General features: G+C 36.9%; 1 protein-coding gene across 2 annotated transcripts in view; it reads left to right on the plus strand.

Annotated features, from left to right (window-relative positions):
* The window catches only part of LOC101896813 (sodium/potassium-transporting ATPase subunit beta-1-interacting protein), a 144,746-nt gene extending 132,183 nt beyond the window's left edge, over positions 1-12,563 (plus strand). Inside the window, exon 7 of one of the 2 annotated variants that reach the window (XM_059127879.1) lies at positions 7,253-12,563. In XM_059127879.1, the coding sequence (XP_058983862.1) occupies positions 7,253-8,580 (1,328 nt within the window). In that variant the 3' untranslated portion in view covers positions 8,581-12,563. The remainder of the gene's footprint in view (positions 1-7,252) is intronic. The other variant, XM_011292751.3, reaches the window with a different exon arrangement.
* The last annotated feature ends 6,107 nt before the right edge of the window (positions 12,564-18,670 follow it).

Consider the following 18,670-nt stretch of genomic DNA (forward strand, 5'->3'; position numbering starts at 1 on the left):
TAAAAACAAAAATTAATACATATACATTTACTTGTAATTATTTAGTTTTTATAACAACAACAAACAAACAAACAAATTAATAAAGCTTTGTATTTAATTTTTAAATATCAAACAACAAACAACTAATTTTTTACCGAAAAAATGATAAAAAACTAAATGTTTTTTTAATAACTACCACAGAGAAATTGTAGATGAAACTGGGAATTTGATTGGTTATAGCATGGAATTGGATTGGATGAAATTATTTGAATTCAAGGGAAAATATCTTGTTTAAAAATTTGTTTTTGTTTTTTTTTGACAAAAATAATGTAAAAAATCTGTTGAGGACAGATAAGAAAATTAAATCGTGTGAAGTGTTCTAATGCCAAAAATATTGGCATACCATAATGTGAGGTTATGGCAAGAGGTTGTTTTAGTAATTTAATCAAAATTTATATGTTCGACCCAAGTCTGACTTGTACGCAAAAGATAATAACTTTCAACTTTGACAAGAATTTGCCGTAAATAACGTTGCTATACTAATACTACGATATTTATTGTAAACTCTTTGAAAAAAAAAACTTGAGATTGGGCCAAGTACTATAACTAACGCCATCTATGCTTCAGTTTTTATATTAATCTCTCTTATAAAGACCATGTGTCTGGGAGATCTTGGCATTATACAAGGTGGCGCAAAAATAGACGTTCGATGTTTTTTGGCTGTAATTTAAAAACAAATATTTCAAATACGAGACTTGAAAAAAAACTCCGGTGAATAATGTAGCTAAAATCACAAAATACCGAATATAGGAAGGTACCATTATATCGGGGCTATACGAAAATCAGGACCTGGTCAGGGGATACCGTTGTATGTGGGCTATACGATATCGTGGACCTATATAGGACATGTCTCTTCCATGGGGTTAAGTGCTAAGAAAGAACTTTTAGTATGGATTTTTAGACAAATACCGGAATTTCAGCTTCCTATTTTTATTCGTGTTGACTCTAGCGTGATTACAACAGACGAACGGTTAGGGCTAAATCGTCTTAGAATTTTACTCTGATCAAGGAAATACATACTTTGTTATGTCTAAAATTATTATTTCAATAAGTTACAAACGGACTAACGAACTTAAATTAAGTTGAGAATACGATGTCATGTAAAATTTCCGGCAATAGGTCCTCACATTCTTGACGGATATTGTCTTGACATAAACCCGCGACTTTAGAAAGCCCCACAAAAAGAAAAGAAGTCTGGAGTGGTCAAATCAGGCGATCTTGCTGGCCAGTGCAAATCGCCAAAACTGGAGATTAGGCGGCCGGCAAATGCATTCTGCAGCATATCGATTGTGGCACGTGCAGATTGTGCAGTGCCGTTTTACCATCCCGTTGGAATCAAATCTTTTCCACTCCCAACTCATCAAGTTGCGGCAAAAAGTAGTCGTCGATCATTACATTGTAGCGCTCACCGTTTGACCCGCGACGTCTTCGAAGGGAAAAGGTCCGATGACTCCTCCAGCGAAAACAGTATACCATACAGTGACTGAGCTGGTGTAATGGCTCTTCGTGGGTTACACGCGGATTCTCAGTGCCCCAGAAGCGAAAATTTTTCTTATTTACGTACCTGCTAAGGTGGAAATGGACCTCATCACTCATGATAATTTTTGATGAAAAATCGGTAAAATCTTCAAATTTGTAAAAAAGCTGTAAAGACCATCGACTGATACCCATTTGCGTGGCACGTCGTCTGGTCAATGTAGACGGCGCTTTCATGACATCCTCGGCTACACCATCTACACTTCAATAAGCAATTACAAGATCACATGTTTTGAAGTTAATAGTATCAGATTGTTTTTCCTTCTGGTATTTTAAAACGCAGAGGGAATAGAAGAAGGAATATATCTACGGGTCCAAGAATTTGTTCAAAATCGTTAAAACGATTTTAGAAATTACAATAAATTATGTAGCAAACGGCATCTATATTTCGATTTATGCATTCAGGGCTATAATATAAAAATAGCGCAACGAGCTGTTTAGAATTCTCATAAAAGATTGAGTGAAAAAAAAATTACGCTAACCGCAGGCATCTTTTATATGGACTTTATATCATATCCATGTAAAAGATGCCTGAGATGACATAAAATGTTTTACCCAACCCCTTCATGTTAGTGGAATATACAAACCAAATCAGAGATGGGAACCAGTTTTCAATATAATTTTATTTTTCAACCTAAATTTCAGAAAATGCAGTTCTGAATTTTGATATTTGAAAATCATTGCACAACATCTTGAACTATTTAGCTGAGAATCCATATGCTGGATGCAAAGGTTGTGTTAGTAGAAATAAAGGGAAGTGTGAAATGTGAAGAGAACCGGATGCTTACTTCTGATTTTATGACTTTGGTTATTCAATTTCCAAACTCGATCTAAGTTTGAAAATAATATTACGAGTTTGGACCAAATCGTATACACCTTTCGAGAGTTATCGTGTGCACCAATCATCGAGAGAGTCAGCCGGATGGACAGGCATAGCTAGATCGACCCCAAATGTCGTAAAACTGTCCAGAGTGATCTAGGGTCTAAAATCGTTATTTCGATGACGCACATTTTGGCCATATCAAATGATGAATACCCTCTGTAGCCATATGACTAAAGGTATAAAATTACTACGGTCAGGTGTTTGGCATATATTTTTTACACTCTTCCTTAATTCTGCAATCTCTTGTGGTGCAAATATCATTTTGGAATCCACAAAAAAAGTTTCTTGGAAGTCGTGGTCAGCGCCAACATGCAATTGAAAAAAATCTTTGAGCTAGAAATAGATGTTATAACCAGCGCCATCTATACTTAAGTTTAAATACAAGTCTTTAAAATTATTAAATACCAGTCTGAAATTTGAAGAAAATGTCCAGAATGATAATGCAGGATGACTGTAATGTTTCCACAAAGATGTTTGGATCAAATTACTTTAATGATTAAATTGACTTTATATATAATCCATTTATCCATTAAACGCCAAATAGTATGCTCATCTACCCGCATATGTCAGATAAATATTTATTGTGCTACCATTATCAATATGCGGCGCTCGTTGTAATGTAGATGGCACTCGTTATGGAAAAAAGATTGGTGGTCATTGTGATATAGATGGTGCTCTTTGCAGTGATTTTATGCAAATTGCAAAGCATTTAGCTGACTAGCACTAAAATACAATTTTTAAAAAGAGAACTTCAAAGAATGATTGTCAAAATTTTTTTGTCATTAAAATCCAGTTATAAGAAAAATCAGATAAAAAAGATAATTGTCTTATATATTATAGTCTTATTTTACGACCAATATCAATAGATGGCGCCCAATGTAATATGCACAACTCAAACTATTCTAGAATGAATTTCTTTTGATATTTCTTTCTCAAAATTGAATTGAAAACATATTGGTCGTTGGTGTTTACCTAGTGTCCGAGCCTGTTTCAGTCACATTTATAATAAAGTAAAATGTTTTCCATACGGAAATAATTTTTGAAAATAGCATTTATAAACACACCCCAATGGCCATAACCTCACTCTCCGACCTTGGCTTCTCATAATTTTTGTCATTGGTGCAATTTGGAAAAATTGTTGTTGAATGGATTTTGTTTTATTAAGGTAAACTGGAAAACTATTCAAGTATTGCAAATATTTAAGAGAAAATTGTGCTATTGAAAGAAAAAAAATTCGTTTAAACGAAGTATCCCTCTCTGTTCAGAGGATATGGAATGTTAGCGATTTATGAAAAACAAAAAGTCCATAATTATACAAAAAAAACCTTAAAGAGAATTTGAAAATCAACTTTAAAACATCTATGTGTATTTTTTGTAAGACAATTATTAACATATAACAATAATAACGAAAATTAAAAATAAAGTAATAAAATTTGTAAAAATGCAAAAAAAAAAAAAAAAAAAAAAACATAATATTGCGAACAAAATAAAGTGAAAAAATTTAATGAAAATGATGAAAAAAGAAAGAAATAATAAAAATAAATTAAAATGGCATTTTTTAATAGGATCTCAACACATATTAAAGGGAAAATAGGTAACATATGGCCATTTGGCGGCGACCTATCAAATCTTAGAGTTAAATGATCTTCAAACTTCAAAGGCATACCAAAATAACTCCAAACTGCAATAGATCGAATAAAAGCCCAACCAATTCTGGATAAGTCTTAGAAAAGGGAATGACTTCAACAATTTTCGATTTTTTTTTAAATAATTAGCCCAAAAAGAAATTAAAAGCCATTCCATCGGAACTTCGATATTTCACATATGGATTCAAATCACCTGTTTGTGAATAACATATTTTTTGTTTTCCTTTTTTGTTATTAATTTTTTTTTGTTTATTTCATTTTGTAGCTTGGCATTTTTCCTTCTTTCTTGTATTTTGTAACTAATCTTTTAGAATGTAGTTAAATCAGCAAACGATAAAATCTCCACGCAATTTCACTTCCTACGCTCTACTCTACAATTCTATTAACCCTCTGCGAAACTAAAGGTAATGAAATACTAACAGTCAAACATGGTTATGACGTTGTCAATGGTTTTCGTACTGTAAAGGATCTACAAAGGAACTTCGAAATTTCCGTTGTAACCATGTTTGATATTATTTTAGAAAAGGTAAAAGGTAGTATCTGTAGGAACTTTGGAAACTGTTAATATATTTTTCTATTTTTTTTAATCAGCATGGCTTATCCTCGTTTATGCTCATAGATGACCTAAAAAAAATCATTCCGACTTGTATGATGCTCTTAAAAACGAATGGAATTGAAACTTTATAGGGGGCCTTTAAAGAGGGACCGAAGAAATCTTTATATGGACAAACTGGAGGTGTCTTCGTAGACCAGCTGGAGGGGGTCCTTTTAACACTGCATCACTTGTAAAGCCCCAGGAGTGGCTTTCTTATAGAAATTGGGAGGGAGGGAGTTATATTAGACTAGTTGAAGCCTGGTCATTACATACCAGCTGAAGCCGGGTCTTTACAGACCAGCTGAAGGCCGGTCTTCTTTTAGAACAGCTGTAGGTCTTTATAGACCAGCTGATGAAGGCCCGTCTTCTTAGGCTAGCTGTAGAGCGGTTTTCTATAGACCAACTGAAGTATGATCACCTTTTAGACTAGTTGAAGGTCGGTCGTCTTTGAGACCAGCTGAATGCCGGTCTTTATAAAACAGCTGGAGAGCGGGTCTCTATAAATTAACTGAAGGCAGGCCTTTATAAACCAGCTTGAGAGCGGGACTCTATAGACCAACTAAAGGCCGGTCTTTATAAACCAGCTAAAGAGTGGGTCTCCCTCGATAGACCAGCTGAAAAGCGGGCCTCTCTATATAACAGCTGAAGAGCGGGTCTCTATATAACAGCTGAAGAGAGGGTCTCTTCAGAGTAAGAGGGGGTCTCTATGCACCAGCTGATGGTCAGCGAGTTTCTATAGACCAGCTGATGGTCAGCGGGTCTCTATAGACCAGCTGATGGTCAGCGGGTCTCCATGGACCAGCTGATGGTCAGCGGGTCTCCATGGACCAGCTGATGGTCAGCGGGTCTCCATGGACCAGCTGATGGTCAGCGGGTCTCCATGGACCAGCTGATGGTCAGCGGGTCTCCATGGACCAGCTGATGGTCAGCGGGTCTCCATGGACCAGCTGATGGTCAGCGGGTCTCCATGGACCAGCTGATGGTCAGCGGGTCTCCATGGACCAGCTGATGATCAGCGGGTCTCCATGGACCAGCTGATGGTCAGCGGGTCTCCATGGACCAGCTGATGGTCAGCGGGTCTCCATGGCCCAGCTGATGGTCAGCGAGTCTCCATGGACCAGCTGATGGTCAGCGGGTCTCTATGGACTAGCTGATGGTCAGCGGGTCTCTATGGACTAGCTGATGGTCAGCGGGTCTCTATGGACTAGCTGATGGTCAGCGGGTCTCCATGGACCAGCTGATGGTCAGCGGGTCTCCATGGACCAGCTGATGGTCAGCGGGTCTCCATGGACCAGCTGATGGTCAGCGGGTCCTGGTCACCAGCGGGTCACTATAGACCAGCTGATGGTCAGCGGGTCTCTATATAGACCAGCTGATGGTCAGCGGGTCTCTATATAGACCAGCTGATGGTCAGCGGGTCTCTATATAGACCAGCTGATGGTCAGCGGGTCTCTATATAGACCAGCTGATGGTCAGCGGGTCTCTATATAGACCAGCTGATGGTCAGCGGGTCTCTATATAGACCAGCTGATGGTCAGCGGGTCTCTATATAGACCAGCTGATGGTCAGCGGGTCTCTATATAGACCAGCTGATGGTCAGCGGGTCTCTATATAGACCAGCTGATGGTCAGCGGGTCTCTATATAGACCAGCTGATGGTCAGCGGGTCTCTATATAGACCAGCTGATGGTCAGCGGGTCTCTATATAGACCAGCTGATGGTCAGCGGGTCTCTATATGGAGCAGCTGATGGTCAGCAACTAGGTGAAACCTCCTGAAGCCTACAGACCAGTTGGAATCTGGTTTTCATTCCAACGGGTCTTAATATACCACCTTGATCACCTGGAACCGTGGGTTTATATACTACTTGAAAGCGATCTTCTCAAGGCCGGGCTAAAGCCGTGTCTTTATAGACCACTTGAACTCGGCCTTTATAGGCAAGCTTTCTCTCTATAGAACAGCTGTAGAACACTTCTCTTTATAGACCAGCTGACTCCTCCATCCTGCAATCTTTTCAAAAGAGTTTCCGAAGTATTTTTTACAAGTTACTTGAATTATTTTAGTCAAGTCGTAACGAAATCTTGTTGGACGAACTATTGGGACCCCGTTTAGAGGATTTATTGAAATTCTCTAAGACTCTCTATTAAAAATATGAGAAACGTCTTTGCAAGAGTGCCCGGAATCTGTATAAAGGAGTTGGTGGATCTGGTATCCCATGTGTAGATGAATTGCAGGGTCGGGGATTATGTATATAGGGGATCAGAAGGCTAAATCTTCTAAACAGATGAGCTACACTCCATGGCCTTTTTTTTGGCTACTCATAAGGGTATTGTTTGATTTGACATTGTTTTGTAGATTTCTGCAAGGTAAAGGGCATAAATAATTCAATCCAGCCTTCCATATCCCTTGTTTTACTTTAACAGCTTCCAAAGTTCCTTACTAACGTAATGTAGCCTCCCTCCTTTTTTATTTCTTTTTTTTACCCAATTTTTACAAACATTTTTATTGAAAACTATATCTAATTGATTTTCTCTTTTTCCCAACCTTCGTTGCAGTGAAACATGTTAATAAAAAATCCAAACATCGTCAGTCGCTGTATTCCATTGAATTTGGTCCTAGCTTGGATACACTGCGCAGTCGTACCGATACAATACTCGATTATGGTGATGATCAGATGCACGAGCGTGGAGCCGAGGGTGATAATGGTGAGCTGAGTCCTAAACCAATGACACCGAGGCGGGTTAAACGTCGTTCGGTAATGCATCGGGGTACAAATAGTCGAACCTCTACGGCCAGCAGACGAAGTCGTCGTTGCGGCAGTGGTGGTGGTGATAATGGAGAAGGGGCCGATAGTCGTAGCAGTCATGGAGGTAGTCAACGAAATGTGGCTACTTTGGGCCACACTGGAACCCATTCACGTAGCAGTACTCGCAGTTCACGGCGTAAATATCAACAAAATCCGGTCACCAAACTTTTGGATCAACAACAACAACAGCAGCAACATCAGAGTTCGCATGGTCATCCGCATAAACATCCGCAGTTTGGTTCATTTCATCACAAGGATAATTCTCCCCTGACCGCCTCGAATCTACAAAGTTTGAACAAGGAAATGCACAACAACATCAATGGAGCGGGCGGAAGTTTGACCAAGACCAACAACAATCATTATCAGTCTTTTAGGAAAAATATACCCCCAGATCCGATTTACTACAACACAAATGCGGTACAAATGAGCCTCTATCATCAGCAGGCGCCACTGCATGATCCCACATTACCACCCTGGCCCACTTCCACGCCGACACCTAGCGAGGAGCCACAATCACCCACATTGACGGTCACCCCTTCCCTTGGAGGCCATTACAATCCCACATATCAACACTCCACCACGAATCTCAATGATGGCGAACATGTCGATGAGCTCTATAACAATCGTCCACCCTCGGTACGATCATCCTACTCCAATTTCCATGGTACACGACCAATGTCTTCGTACATGACCTCGTCGGGTACTACGGAAAATGTTTTCGCCTCTTTGGTCACCTCCGCCAATACGGCTTCGAATGCCGCCACCACCAGCAGTCTCTATCATAAGCAGGCAGCAACACCAACGCCTACAACAACACTGCATGAACCACCCCACACCCCACCGCTGTATCAACAGCATCCTCTGCACACCCAACATTCTGTGAGTCAGCACAACTTGCCACCGCCACCACCACCAGTACCAGAGTTGCCATATGTTGCATCACAACCCCAGCCAATACCCTTCCACAAGCGTACCGCATCACGAGAGAGCATTAGGTCGATGGCCTTTCTCAACAATGGACCACCGGCCTATAATTTGAATTATCACACACCACCGGATTCGGAGACCACAATGTAAACATGATTCTATTAGGAATTTGGGGTCTTAGGAGAATGTACAAAGTTTAGTTAAGGGGAAAATTAGAGAAGTATGTGTAAAAAATAAGCGTAGCTTTTAGAAAAAAAAAAAAAACAAATCGGAAACGAAACATCATAGAAGGTTAAGCCGTCCATAAAGGTAGGTTAATTTAAAAAAGGAAAACAACGGGACTCAAGGCAAGGGTTGTAAGTTAGAATGGGAGCAAGAATAAGGTATTTTATCTGTACGAGACCTTTGACATACCATCGCTTTAAATATTTATAAACTCTCTAAAGGACTTCTAAGTTAAAAATACTTGTAAAGTTGTCCTATCTTTAGATCGCCTTCTGTAGGAAAATAAAAGAAGTAAAAGACCTTCAGCAGCTTTTCTACAAAAAAGGAATCTCATACAAGCCCTCTAACAGCAGGATAGCATTTACAGACCATCTAAATTCAGGAGCACTCATACAGGTCCTTTATACCTTTCACAGGCCTTCCAAATATTGAAGAACTTGTTTCATATAAAATATCTTTCAAAAATCTTATTTCGTAAAAAGGCCTCTAGAGGTCCGTTCTATTGCACATCTATAGCAGGTCATCTGTAGACAGAATACCCTCTGCAGGTCTTTTATAAATAGAAGGTTTTTCGTGGACTTCTTTGTATAGAAGACTTTGAACAGATCTTTTACAGATAGAGGTTCTCCCACAGCCCTTCTACACATAAAATACCGTATGGTTCTTTTACAGCTCCGCCGTGGAGAGAAGACTTTCTGTAGGATCTCCTCCAGATAGAATGCCTTCTTCATGCAGAATCTTTAGAAGACTTCTATGGACAGAAGATTCTTTACTGGTAGTCTCTGGGTAAAAAATATTCTACAGGTTTTCCACTCTTAAAATAACTGACCCTGCAGCTCTTCTACACTGCAGAATCTTCTATGTGCACTGGTTCCCTGTCCATCCAATTCTTCGGTATAAGCCTCTTTTCCTTCTGCTCGGCTATGAATACTGCATAGACTTATCTGAGTCAATACGAAGTCTGAACACATGAGTTGGGGTTGGGCAGTTTTTATAACCGACGTCAATACAGACTTCTTCGCTCCCATATTGTCTATATGGAAATTTTCCCAATCGAGTCGTTTTTATGAGCCACCATTCTTCTGTTGGTAGGAGACTTTTTAGAGAACAGCTAATATTTGTGTAACAACCTTTAACAGGTTCTCCATTCTTAATCTAACTGACCTTGCAGCATATGCAATCCTACACAGACTTCTTATACTCAGACTCCGTAACAACCCTGTTCTTCTATACAAGCTTCCCACAGGAAGCCTGATAGGGTAGGCAGGTTCTCCATTTTTAAACAGGTTCTCCATTTTAAAACTAACTGACCTTGCAGCTTGTTTATGCAATCCCTACACAGACCTCTTATACTCAGACTCCGTAACAATCCTGCTCTTCTATACAAGCTTCCGGACATTCAGGTCGACTATAAGAACTGCCTGGCTGGGCCCACAGAAAGCCTGATAGGGCAGGCATCATTTGTAGGCGACGTCTATACAAATCTCCTCGCTCTCAGATTGTCTATATAGAATCTTTTCCGGATGGGTCGTCTGTCCAGCCAGCTCGTCTGCTACACAGACTCTCTCCGGCCAGCCAGCTCGTTTTCTACACAAACTCTCTTTCTCTGCCCAACCAGCTCATCTGCTACCTAGACTCTCTCTGGCCAGCCAGCTCGTCTTCTACACAAACTCTCTTTCTCTGGCCAGCCAGCTCTTCTGCTACCTAGACTCTCTCGGCCATCTTATCTGTATGCAGTTTCGCCCGGCCAACCAGCTCGTCTGCTACACTGTCTCCCCTGGCCAACCAGCTTATCTGCTACACAAAACTCTCTCTCTCTCTCTCTCTCAGCTAGCTCATCTGCTAGAAAGACTCTCTTCGGTCCGCCAGATGGCAAATGACATCTTGCTCTTCCATACACAGACTCTTCTATATATAAACTCCATGGGCTATCCTGCACTCCTGGACACAGACTCCCCTGGTCATCCAGCTCGTCTGCTACACAGACTCTGTCTGCCCATCTAGATTTTCTGGTCACAGACTTACTTGCCATCTGGATATTACATAGATGGGCTTTCTGCTCTTCAGCTTATCTATATCGATCTTCATTTCGCTAATATAGACGTTTTGTCCTTTCAGCTACTCTTTATAGACCCTGTGGACCTTCAGCTCCTCTATATATAAGCTCGGTCACCTCAGCTCATTTTAGCCTTTAACTCGTCTGTATATATCTGCTCTTCAGGTCGTCCATATAGACATACACTTACTAGAATTCCTGCTCTCTGACTAGAGACCTGGGAGATAGAGGTTATCGCCTATTTCCAATAGAAGAAAAAACGTCAACATTAGTTTTAAGTTTATATTGAATTTTAGTTGAAGACAATAATTTTTTGTGACAGAACATCACACTGAAAACATATTCGATTTTTCGACTGATTTATAAAAGCGATTAATTTATGTAGTATGATGTAAAATAATTTATTTTCGGACATAAGACATGTTAGCATTTTATAGTAATATGAATCTATCATGATGTGTAAACTAGCCTTAAGCTAATGTTACTTTTGCTTCAAAAGTATCTATAGTTTCGCCGTGTGGCAATTGATTTTCGATTTAAAGTTTAATGTTAAAATTTGAAATATAGATATTTCATTTTTGATGCGAGCCAAAAAGTATGCAACAGTTAATCTATTTATCTTGAATTTGTTAATTATGGTTTTAAAATCATCCCTCTTAGGGACAAACACACTAGCAGAGTTTTTAGGGTCTTTAAATATATGAAAAATGTATTCAAAATTAATACCAGGAATTTAGTGGCCTAAAATTATAGTATTTTAGTATTTGGTAGGAAAATCCTTGAGAAACTTTGGATTTATTAAAAATTCGGTACTTTTGTCTTGAAACAAAATTTTGATCCAGTAACTTTTAAATTGACCTTCGTTTTTCTCTTCCCAATTCATTTAACTTTGAATTGTTTTCGATTTTAAATTTTCGAATAATGGCTTGATGTTAATAGAAGAGATAATCGAAAATTAAAATTCAATTCTGTGCATACTTTTTGGCTCGTATGAACTTTAAGAAGAAACAAAAGAACTATGATAAAAAAAATCGAAAACCGATATTAACTTCACCTCAAAATTATCCTTTTTAAAATTATATATCAAAAATATATTTAGAATTTTATGGAAATTTTATGAATTTTCGGGGGCGAGAATATCGAGTAATTGTTTTTCTAAAAGAATTTAGAAATTTATTTTAAGAAAAAAAAAAAATAAATAATTGTATTTTTTGGGCTTCCATGAAAATATAAAATGTTGATCCTATAGAGGAATATAAATCGAAACATGCCTTATAATATACATTTACATATAAATAATATACATATGTACTTATATTAATGTTAAAATATAACTTTTAATTTTTCGCAGAATTTTAGCAAAAATAACCCTTAAACCAATTTTGTGGCCTTATATACTTTATAAAAAATTCGAATAGAAACTACTTATGAGGAAATATGAAGAAATACTATTTTACTATAATATTCATTAATATAATAATATTTAACTTTATTAACAAAATTTTAAAATTAGAAAATAAAAAAAATATCGAATGAGAATCTTAAAAAAATAACTGAAAATAGCTCACTGTGGAAGTAATTATCAAGCAACGAGCGCTTCTTCTTAAAAATATAGAAAACTTATAATATTGTTATGAATAAATAAATAAAAATCTGCCAAAGTACTACTTTTGTAAATATGTATTTTAACCCATATCCATTGTAATTGAAATGTTATAATGAAACTATTTTTAGTTTTTAATGAAAGTAAAAAATAATATTTTTTTTAAAGTGAATAATATATGATTTTACAGAAGTGAAATGTATAGAATTAAAATAAATGCTAAATAAAAATGCCAATATTTATGTAGAACTGTTTGAAGATCTTTTATTGGATTTGGAATAAGGAATGATTTTTTTAGCTATTATCGTTTTGGCAACACACGTTTACACAGTTCACCCACGTTTCGTGTTTTGTTTCACTGTCAAACAGCTTTAGTTTGGTTTATAATTTAACCATAAATCGACTTACCAACGAACAACGCTTACAAATCAGTATTTTGCAACAGAGCACGGTTAAAAAAGTTCATGACGGGCGCATTATGTTCTGCGGTGAAGCTCAATTTTTGCTCAGTGGCTACTTAAAAAAGCTGATTTGTCGATTTTGCAGAGAAGATCAGAGAATGTCACATTTTATGTTTATGGGTGGATTTATGGCATCATTGGACCCTACTTCTTCCTAGATGATGGTAACCTAACTGTGAATGGTGAGTACTGCCGTGAGAAAGGCCAGTTCGGTGAATATATTATCTCACGTTCAGGATCAATTAGACACCCATATCATGTGCTTTAACGCATTTAGACTATATTTTACGGGGCTCTGTTTAAGCTTATGTCTATACGGACATTGATTATGAATTATTAAAGAATTATTTCGTGAGATACCGAATTATTTCGTGAGATACCGTTGGACGGGTGAAGCAGATGGACAATTTGAGGCACGTGGTCAACATTTGCAAGAAATAATTTTCAGAAATATATGTACCATACTATCAATTCAAATGAAGATTTTATGTATTGTTCTATAGCTCTTAAAAAATAACCTTATATGAACCTATATTTGTTAAAAGGGCTCTGTCAATTTAGAGATGTGTTTAAAACTAAAAAAAAAAACAAGTAAAAAATCAGCTAAGTTCGGCCGGGCAGAACTTGTAATTCAATCCACCATTTGAAAAGAGCTTGAACAATTAAAAAAAAAACTTACGGAAACTTAAAAGAAAACTGATATATGGAGACTATTCAAAGACGTGGACCTGCTTACGAAATTTTTTGTCATGGGCCGTAGTACCCATTACGAACTTCAAATACCACATTTGAAATAATTCCGGTGAATAATGTCGCCCAAATCATAAAAATACCGAGTATCGGGATGAATAGAAAAATTTTTGTCATAACCTGTGGCACCTATTACGAACTTTAAATACGACATTTGAAATAATTCCGGTAAAAAATGTCGCTAAAATCATGAAAATACCGAAGATTGGAAGGCAGTGTGACCGCTGGAAATTTTCAAAAAGTATCACAAAAAGTATCATTTCTTAAAAAAAGTGGCACATATCACTTTAAATGGTGGTGCAGAAAGTGGCACAATTTATTTCACATTTTATTTAAAACAAGTAAAAAAGTTGTAAGTTCGGCCGGGCCGAACTTTGAATACCCTCCACCATGTGGTAAAAATTTGGCAATTTTCACAAAAAAAAAATAAATAAATAAATAAAATCGGGTAAAAATTCTGTTAAAATCTTAAACCGAATGTAGCCGTATATTAGGGTTTATACGACGATGTGGACCTCTGCATAGGCAAATTTTATCATAAACTATTCTAATATTTAAACGTAAAACTTGAAAAAAATCTGTTTATAATGTAGCTAAAATAAATAAAATACCGAATATAGGGAGGTGCATTGGGGTTATAAAACGTGGACCTGCACAGACAATTTTCCGGCATAGGCTGTAGTATCCATTACGAAGTTCAAATACAGAATTTGAAATAATTCCCGTAAATAATGTCGCTAAAATCATCAAAATACCGAATATCGGGGTACCGTTATATAGGAGCTATAAGAAGACGTGAACCTACACAGACAATCTCCTGTCATATGCTTTAGTATCTATTACGAACTTCAAATACCAAGTTTGAAACAATTCCGATTACAAATGTCGCTAAAATCATCCAAATGCCGAATATCGGGGGTAAATCGACGTAGAATTTTATGCTGAGCAAGAATATATATACTTTATATTTCGAGGTGTTACAAATGGAATGACAAACTTAATATACCCTTCCTACTATGGTGGAGGGTATAAAAACTGGCACAAAAATTCAAAAAAGTGGCTCATTTAGGATCAAAATAAAAAAGTGGCACAAAGGTATCAAAGCCCAAAAGAGTGGCAAAATTGATACTGTTGGGAGGTACTGTTATGTAGGGGATATACGAAGACGTGGACTTTTATACGAAATTTTTCCATAGGCTGTAGTAACCATTAAGATCTCTCCATTAAGATCTTCCAATACCAAAATTAAAACAATTCCAGAGAATAATGTCACTAAAATCTTCAAAATACTGAATATCGGGAGGTGCCATTATATGGAGGTTATACGAAGGCGTGGACCTGCACGAACATTCTTTTGTCATAGGCTGTAGTATCCATTACGAACTTCAAATACTAAATTTGAAACATTTCCGGTGAATAATGTCGCTACTTCATTTCGTTCGGAAGCTAGAGCGATTTCGACAGACTGACAAACGGACATCGCTAAATCGCCATAGAATTTTATGCTGATCAAGAATGTTATACTTTATGGGGTTGTGGAGTGAATATTACGAATGTATGGGACTAAAACTCTAAATCGGATGAAACATATATATGGTTGCTATATCTATATCTTAACCGATTTTCACTAAATTTGATATACTTGCTTCTAGGCTGAATTTGGTCCGATGTACTAAAATTCAGTCCATTTGGACTTATATCGGCCATTTGGTGCACAATTAACCCGAAATCGGATGAAGATATATATGGGAGCTATAGCTGTTTCTGAACCGATTTTCTCCAAATTTGTTGTATTTGCTTTAAGGCTAATCTCGGTCACATGTGCCAAAATTCGGGCCATTTGGGCTGATATTGGCCATTTGGTGGTCAATTAACCCGAAATCGGATGAAGATATATATGGGAGCTATATCCAAATCTGAACCGATTTCGATAAAATTTAAAACAGCTATTTCTGTGCTCCATCTAATACCTGGTACCAAATATCACGGTTGTGGAGTGCATAGTAGGAATGTGAGGGACTTAGAGATCAAATCGGATGAAATATATATATGGGAGCTATAGCTATATCTGAACCGATTTTCTCCAAATTTGATATACTTGCTTCTAGGCCGAACTCGGTTGGGTATGCCAAAATTCAGGTAATTTGGACTGATAGTGGATATTTGGTGCACATTTAACCCGAAATCGGATGAAGATATATATGGGAGCTATATCTAAATTTGATCCGATTCTCACCAATTTCAATAGGGTTCGTCCTTGGGCCAAAAAAATATTGTTTGGAAAATTTCATCTCAATCGGATAATAAATGCGACCTGCATTTTGTTCACAAGAATACATGGACAGACGGACGGACAGACGGACTGACATGCATAAATCGACTCAGAAAGTGATTCTATGAAGGTTCTCAAAAGTAACTATGGGTCTATCTCGTTTCCTTCTCCATGTTATAAACAAATGCACAAAGACATAATACCCTTACCACTATGTGGTGTAGGGTATAAAAATGTACAAATTATGGTGTTTGACTTTGTTCCAGATTCAATTATCTCAGCCCACATGGACTGAATTTTGGCACTTCCGATGGAATTCAGCCTGAAAGCAAGTGCTTCATATTTTGGTGAAAATCGATTCAGATATAGCTTTAGTTTCCATATATACATGTTTCATCCGATTTGGATAACATGGGTAATATGCATTCCACAACAATTATATGTGGTACCGGGCATCAGATACTGCTCGAATATATCTCTGTCAAATTTTATCGATATCGGTTCAGATTTTTATTTAGCTCATTAGTTCATTACTGCTCACCACATACATGTGATATCAGCCCAAATTGAATAGATTTTTCATATTCAACCGTATTCTTGGTCCGGTATATCTATTGCTCCAATAAATATTTTTAATATACTACATATCGAAGTCATATCAAACACTATCCAGCAATGTGATTTTGTTCATAGTCGTCATTATCTACTGCACATAAATTCCCAATATAAACTTTTTTGTTACGTGAACTCTACAAAAGAAGCATTGTGGTGTAGGGTATATGGCCTCGCCCGACTTTTGATCTTTCCTAATTGGTTTATTTATTTATTTTACTAACGAGGTAGTTCTCAATTGGCCCATTGTACCGCGGTTTAATGGGAATGTTTGACATAAACCAATTGAATTTCATGATAGATCCCTGTTATGTCCTTGCACTCTTTATTCGGTCCAGACTGTAAATACATCGAATTTTGGTATTAAAAACTCTGAAATTCAGTACAGCCTTTTGATTGTTGTCAACCATTGGCACCGAAGGTTGCAAGGTTTTTCCACTTTCATGTGATTTTAAAGCATGTTTACGTTAGAAGTTTTTTCGGGGTTAACCTTCTTTATCAAGATTTATTTGAGGTATATTCAAAGGAATTGACAATTTAAACAGACTGGGGTTTCTAAATCCTCTACAGCGTAAACGTACTGTTATTCTAAAATTAATAACGTTTGATCTAATTTAGAACTCTTCTTTTTGAGTTTTTTTGAGCGCCATCTACATACGCGTTCTAACATTATATTATATGTCTTTGATATAACTTAATTCATGTCTTTGCTGCTATAACATTATGGTTGGTGTCTGCACTTATGATAGTTTCGAATGTCGAAAACTGTTCACATTCAACAAATTTTTCATGTTGTGCTAATGTTACCCTGTCATTCTAAGCAATGTCCAAACCTTCAGTTCTGTGCACAGACAACAACCATTTTCGAAGCTGACGAGAATAGTTGTAATAAAAAGTGGTGTTTAGAAAGAAATTGAGGGGTAAAACTAGTATCAAAATTGCTAACTTCTGATTGATTTTAGAATTGTAGCTCTTTTTTTATTAAAAGCTTTGTTAGGTGAATATATTGTACGTTTTTTTAAAATTTTGTATTGCATATTCCAGAATCATAGCTTTTACAGTACAGCAATACTTTTCACACCCTCACCCATGTGGCTAGAGAAAGAAAATATATAACATTTGACACGCCCAAAACGCGCCTCATTGTAATAACGGTTTTAGACCATTTGGACCAGAGCCGTTGGAGTCGATCTAGCGTCGGACAAACTTAGATTGAGTCCGGTCCACTCCTTCTGGTACCTCCCCATTAAAGGCCGAAATTTAAAAAGAAAATATTCCGAAGAAAAAAATCCGATTTTCCTCCTACTTTGCAAATCCTAATATTTACATCAGTTCGAAACAAGTCAACGATTCTTTACCCCCTGCTATATCTAAATGTTTCTCTCAACCTGAAACCTGAAATAAATATAAAATGTATGATTTCACATAAAATTGGATATAAATGTTTGATTTCTTGAAATTTTGTCCTCACGCACATTTTAACATTTTATAAAAATTATCACACATCTCATATAAAGTAAAGGAAGCAACCAATATAGTCTAAACCTGGCACGTCGCAATATTTATATCATATTTATTTAGGTCCGAAACCAAATGGACAATATTGGGCCATTCCTTCGGAACCTACTCCACACGAGCTAACCATTTGAATAATTATAGCAGAAGTCAAAATATATTTAAAAAATCGAACATTGATTGAGGGTATACATCTGTCGACAGAACCGACTGATAGTTTTTAACTCGTTAGTATAGTTTTGGGTTCGAATTTCCACAAATACCACCTCATTTATTATCCAGTAACCAGCAACTCAAAATGAAGCTCTCAGCAAAAAAAAAAAAAAAAAAAAAAAAAATGTAGCCCATCCCTGAATTACATTTGTGAGGTCCTAGAGTTCGTCCTTGTGAGGTCTTAGAAATCCAAGCCAATAGTCCTCCTTTATATATATAAGTCTTAGTATGGTTTTAGAAATCATAACAAAAATCTTCGATTTTTCCTTCGTCCTTGTTACCATACAAGGACTGAGGATTTTCCTAAAATCATTGTTTATATACACGGTCCTACAGTTCTATAAATAATCCACGTTTGTAGTCATCCCTGAAGTGTCAAAGAAATTTTTGAAAATGCCTTGTTATCGTGCTCGGTTGGTCCTTTAAATGTTAAAAAAATCACGTCCTGTATTGTTCTAAAATCTTTGAAAATCCATATTTATAGTGACCCTTGTTAGAAATCTTAAAAGACCTGTGGTTATAGACCTCGTGAA

Source organism: Musca domestica, unplaced genomic scaffold (genome assembly GCF_030504385.1).
Source record: "Musca domestica strain aabys unplaced genomic scaffold, Musca_domestica.polishedcontigs.V.1.1 48, whole genome shotgun sequence".
Lineage (NCBI taxonomy): Eukaryota > Metazoa > Arthropoda > Insecta > Diptera > Muscidae > Musca > Musca domestica.